Raw genomic sequence first — 6,000 nt, forward strand, 5'->3', positions numbered from 1 at the left:
TTAAGTCGATTGCAAAGCTCGCTCTTGCTGGCGCTCTGGGAAAGAGGCGGCTGGGTCATGGTATGGCGACGTTCCCTAATAGGATCGTTCATCACGCCAATGGTACGAAAAGAGCAGCTCAGGTGAAATTAGATATGGGAAACAGAAAGTCAGGTCTCTTTGTCTTATATCTGGGGTCGACAGCCGTGCAGGAAGATCTTATGGAGTCGCTGTCATGTGACAATCAAGGTCCGTCCCGTCCTCTTTCCTTCCGCTGTGACACGGCGCATACGCCACATTATGAGATAATGGAGATCTGATTCGAGAAATACCCATTTCCCACCCTTACTCGCCTGGCCCCGGCGCCATGCTCTCGAGGTGGCTTCACATGCAGCTAGCGAATCTTAGGTGTTATGCCTGGCCAGCGCCGATCTATTGACGTGGACAGGGTGGATCACATGGGTCTCGCGTATCCTCCCGTGCAGCAACGGCAGGTAGATGCGTCGAAAACCGCTGTTCTGATTTGCTGCGAGGACATAGCTTCAGATCCATGGGCGTGCAGCGATTCATAATGACCTGTAGATCTCTCCACATCATTATACCCTCCTGTTGGCGCTAGCTAAATCAGCGATAGTGTAGCTTAGCCTGACGACAAAACAACATCCGCACTGCGATCATCGGGCCGGTGAGTCGAGGACCTGATGCAATCCCGAGAATCAGGTCGACGGACTTGAGCGCTGGTCAGACAGGAATACGACAAGCATCCACGGTCGGCAGGGAGATGGCTGCTTCGAAGACTTTCTGACCAGCCAATGCCACCCAAGCGCGGAGCACGACTACATGGCTCACGAGCGTGGCGCATTGGGCGGAGTGAATGGAGCTCGGCTCGTCACGCCCAGCTCCTGCGGACCAAAGGCGCTCGAAGAAGAGCATCACACTTGGAGAGCGTGGGTGCAAGAAAGCACGGCCCGAACTGAGTCATGTCTCTACGTGAGATCAATAATCCACTCCATTCTACAGGTCGACAAATCACACCCCAGGCTAGACATTCAAGTTACTTGAATTCTCAAGATGCCCGAAGGCCATCCAGCTGTCAACAACGGCCCAGCGTGATACTTATTGTGTCCGCCCTCAGCTACTGGAGGTAAGGATCGCCGTCAAGTGCAGGGCAACGGACAGAAATTCAATGTGATCAGTAAGCCTGGCTTAAGGGCGTTTTCCAGGGCTCGATAACACTCACCACTGAAGCATGGAAGTTGACTCAGCACAATTGACCGGACAGGTGTGAGCAGTCTCACAACCGTGTGTCTAGACTGAGAAAAATGCGCATTTCGCTGCTGGGCGGATCTTGTTCATCGAACATGTACCAAATCGTACAGCTTCTGGAAGCAATGGAAGGCTTTGCCGCGTCGTGCAGCCTCCTCTAGCCCGGCTAAGCCCGAGCCAAACGAGTCTACAGCGAGCGCACGGCTGGCGACCACCGCGAATTGAACTTGCCGAAGGTCAGTACCGGTCAGCTACCTGGAAAAGTTACCCCTTGCTTACCGTCATCATGCTGGCTCATAGGTTGACGACAACGAGACACATCCCGTGTCTATTTTCAGTATTCTCAGCGCACTCGCACCGACCGAATGGATCGCATAGGTGACATATCGCTTGTTACCTTCCGTTACATCGGTGATGAATAAACGGCGGCTTTTCCGTATCCAATCTGCTGCTGCAGTAGCTCTGAGAGCTCGTGGATGGTGTGAGCTGGAAGTCGCTTCTGCAGTTCAATCTTGCCAGGCTATCCTGGGACTTTGTCAACGATGGATGAAGGTACATGGAGAAGAAGACGTACGACAAGCCACATGTGCTCGGAACAGAGCTCTATAATTGTCACGACCGTGATAGGTTACAAGGTCCATGGTGAACCTGGCCAACTCATCGCTACCCCAGCCTTAAGTACGTCGCTTGTGTGGAGACTGCGTGAAACTAGCCAGCCTGCTTTCCGTATCGGCGAACCTGGATTAGTGCACCGTTTCGTCTCCCAACGCATTGTATACAATGTAAGCGGCACGACCCACTTGATCCCGTCGCCGGCCTGATTGTACGGACCCGGCTTGTTTTGCCGATCATTAGACTCTGATTGTGCAGCCTGTGAACAGAGGCTATGGAAGCTATGCAAAACCAGCATTCTTGATGGAGCCATTTGCGGCATGCGTAGGTGATCTTCGAATCCTTCGCTAATCACCTGCTTGTGCGATCAATTTTGGATGAGCACTTTGTCCATGAATAAGGGTCATGATCTCACAGCGGCGCTAGCCAAAGATAGGCAGGCTGGGGCATAGGGTCTGCATGCAGGAGCAACCGCCACGAGCAAGTTGGAGCGATGTACTTGCGTACGGGAGGGTCCGACGTTGAGGTCGAAGAAGCACAGCAACAGTTTTGCTTTTGCGCATCATCGCCAATTCCAGGAAGGGTCGTGGGGCTTAGGGGCTGCGAGTACAGAGCATTTTGATTGGATGGCCCTCCGCACACAGCCGCGTCGAACATGTTCCCTTCGCTAGGACAGAAAACACTGGAGCTGTCTCCTAGGCGGACTGCAATGGTCGTACGATTCGGGAGACTTTAGTCGGCGAATACCATGGCCGTGGTCATGCCCTCCGAGTGGTGAATGAGCCGCCACGAGATACGACAGGGCGGTTGCACAGGAGCAGGTCATGGCTGCTCCTGCCTAAACAATACAATCTCGGAAAGGGCGCTGCGGAAGGCCTGCTACTTCCCAGGATGCCCTGCGGCGCACAAACAAAGTTGCTCTGCTATCAGCAGGGTCCCACACTCATGCACATTATGATCTAGCATCGATCGGATCTCATCTTTGACAATATCGATGACAGGACATGAGCATGATGCCTACAGCACAGCCCCGCGACGCCAGTCTACTAGACCGCAGCAACGGCCAGGAACCAATATGTGGTCCAGCTCCATCAGATCCGTTGAACGAGACCCACGCCACTCCGTCCTTCCGATCGACCCATGCCATGCAGCCGGATCCGTTCGCCTATTACAGAGCTTTCCTAGATACGAGCTCGTCGCAAATGCAACCGCAAACGCAAGGCCAAGGGCGCGATCGGCATTACATCGCACAAGATCACGATGATTATGCCTGCCACGATATTACCGGGACCGGAGATATGCAGCACGCCATGGAATATCAGCAGCAGGCCAGAGCTCGAGGCGTTCCCTACAATCTTGCCGTTCGGCTCGCAAATCGCTCCAATGGCGCGCCTCTAGCCACTATTGTGGAGCAAGGTTCTTACTCGACGCTAAACTCACATGGCTCCCTCCTCAGCGTGGGCCGCTTCCCTTCACTCCGTGTGGTGGAAAATGCCTCGCCGACGCGCTCGTCACACAGAATCTCATACACACCAGAAGAACATGTTCTCCAGCGCATCACAGAAGATGTGCAGCGAGGGCATCTGTTGAAAGCACCAAGCAATACACACGATGTGCCCTTGTGCAAGGATTACAGCAACTCGTTCCGGGCTGATGATGCCGCAATCCCATCCGCGTTTCCCAGTCTTAAGCCATCGCAATCTATTACCCATCGGAATGGCAAGGCCGACTCCGACGCTAATACCAGCAATGTCAAAAGCTTCTTTCGTGGCGTTATACACAATGTTCGAGCTGCCTCGAGAACCCGGTCTAGGTCGTCCTCGACGCAGATGTCGCTCGTTGAGAACCATAGCGATCGGCCGGGTGCGAGCGAGGATAGCCTACAAAGTCAATTGCAGGCATCTGACATGTCTCAACTGGGCGATGACACATTTGACACGCCATATCGGTTCCCTACTGCATCCCAGGCCCTAAGCGCGACTAAAGCGTTAGCTTCAGAGAATCAGGCCAGAAACGGGCAGTCATCCATGGCTGATCCTAGTTTCTCAGCTCATGCGATAGTCCCCAATTCTGACGTCGACCCGTATACGCTCGAGTCGCAAACGGCATTTGGAGCCGTGTCAAAGCTATTACCACCGTCGGCTACAGTCCGCCCGCATGAACGGTCCTCTTCTGTGCGTCTTGTGTACCCGGAAGCACGCGATGGGGCGCACGATGGCGGTAGCGCTAGAGTACCAACGCTGTCAAACGAGGCCAACAACACTATCTCAGCTGGACACACATTTTATGGTGCAGGTAAGAACAACCATTCACTCACAGAGCATGACCACGCGACTGAGGCTAGTCACAATGCGAGCTTCTGTAGTACCATGTCCACTTCCTACTCGGGAACAGTAGTTGGTGTCGATGTCGACCTTCAGCACGACTTCCCTCATCCAGTGCGTCCCTCGCGTTCGCCCACACCTATCGCGCCAGTATGGTTCACTCCGCAGATGGCCGAGCTAGAACGGCAAGCTTCACTCTCTGAGTCACCTCCGGAGCCGGATCAAGTTGCTGAGGCAGAACCTACGCGTCGCTCAATCACCTCATCCGCATTGACGTCTTTACTACCAATAGCTGCAGCATCGGGCATCGTTCGCCCCAACTACGACACACCGAAGATTTCATTCTTCTCGCCGTCCGGCAATCTTATCCAGCCAGAGGGTAGTTCGACGCCAGGCACTACGAGCGCTTCGGACTTCAGCGGCTCACCCACTGCAACCACATCGTACTACGATAACAAAACCACACCTGCAACCTATCGTGCGTTCCCGACAACGACATGCCTGCCACCCCCAAGGCCCTCTTTGAGGCCAATGACCACACCACCCACATCCTCGGTTCCGCTCCCTATGCACCTACGTTTCCATCACAACTACAAACGCCCTGAGCAGTCGCAGATCGACTCTACGGTTGGCTCCATAGACTCGTTCATCTTGCCTGCACCGTTAGTTCAAGGCTGTGACGGCATAGCGCAAACCGAAAGTCTTGCGCCTTGCTCCAGACCGCGTCATTCGTACGAGAAGCTGAATGTACGCCCGCGCTACAAACCTCGCAGATCAGCTCGATCATTCGCCGAGGACCTCAAATATGAGGCGAGGTTCCACAGAGCCCGATTGATCACGGCCATCATCGCAAGTTGCACCTCGTCTGGAAAAGGAAGGGTCCTTCGCAAGCGAAAGGCTGCGAACCGTAGAGCCGCAGCAACCGCATACGTTAGCATGCCCCGAAGCTGCGCAGGTGAGGCTACAGCCAGACCTAGAAAGAAACGAGTACACCCCCGTCAACCCACAGCTCGGCGCGAAGTAGGGGTCCTCGGACCGCTTGCCGGGCACATACTGCGGATTTGCTTCTGCCAGCCATACGACGGTGCAGGCAAGACGACAGCCAGCGGCGCTACCAACAAGACGTGCATTGGCAAGAGCAGCAACCGCACAGCAAACACGCAGAGCGTATCGAAGAAGGAAAGCCCTCGCTCCAACGCAAACGACGTCGACGTGGATGCAGCCTTACCCAACGCGCGGGTCGTGACCGGAACCGAACGGAAGGTCAGCAATACCGTATGCCAGCGCACCACGGTCCGCAAGGAGAAGAGGCACTCGTCCACCGGCTCGAATCACCACTCCAGAACGCGCAGTGACAGTGCCGTCAGCGTGGGTGTGGCATCCAGCACCGCTACCGCGCGTGGCTAAGCTGACGGGCTAGACCGCATCCGCTGTGACAGCTGCCACACAGGTGTGTGCGGGTACGTGGTTGTTCAGTTCGGTACCGATCCACAAGCCCGACAGAAGGTGTAACTTGTTCTGACTCATCTCGGTTCATTTCAGGGACGTGTGAATGGGCTACGCCGTAGTGGCGGGTATGTAGATGTACCACAACGAAAGCGGGTCTTGTCACATCTCATCAGAAACAGGCATTGCGGTCGTCGCTGGAAGCGGTATAGCTTGGTAGTGTAAAGATTATAATAACTTAGTTATTATTATCTTTTTATTATTATTAAGCTTTATTAAAATTACACTTATTATAATTTCTTAATAAATTAGAAAAATTCCTAGTAAATCTAATTACTTACGTAATTAAGATTTTAGTAGCTAGTTTTAATCT

General features: G+C 53.9%; 1 protein-coding gene across 1 annotated transcript; it reads left to right on the forward strand.

The window, feature by feature from the left end:
• Positions 1-4,226: 4,226 nt before the first annotated feature.
• Positions 4,227-5,588, forward strand: J4E87_009588 (uncharacterized protein; the record flags this gene model as incomplete). Its single annotated transcript, XM_049381163.1, has 1 exon — positions 4,227-5,588. The coding sequence occupies one exon, from the start codon at positions 4,227-4,229 to the stop codon at positions 5,586-5,588; it is 1,362 nt and encodes a 453-aa protein (XP_049229189.1).
• Between the last annotated feature and the right edge of the window lie 412 nt (positions 5,589-6,000).

The sequence above is a fragment of the Alternaria ethzedia genome (genome assembly GCF_023757985.1).
Source record: "Alternaria ethzedia strain BMP 0044 chromosome Unknown scaffold_36, whole genome shotgun sequence".
NCBI classification, from domain to species: domain Eukaryota; kingdom Fungi; phylum Ascomycota; class Dothideomycetes; order Pleosporales; family Pleosporaceae; genus Alternaria; species Alternaria ethzedia.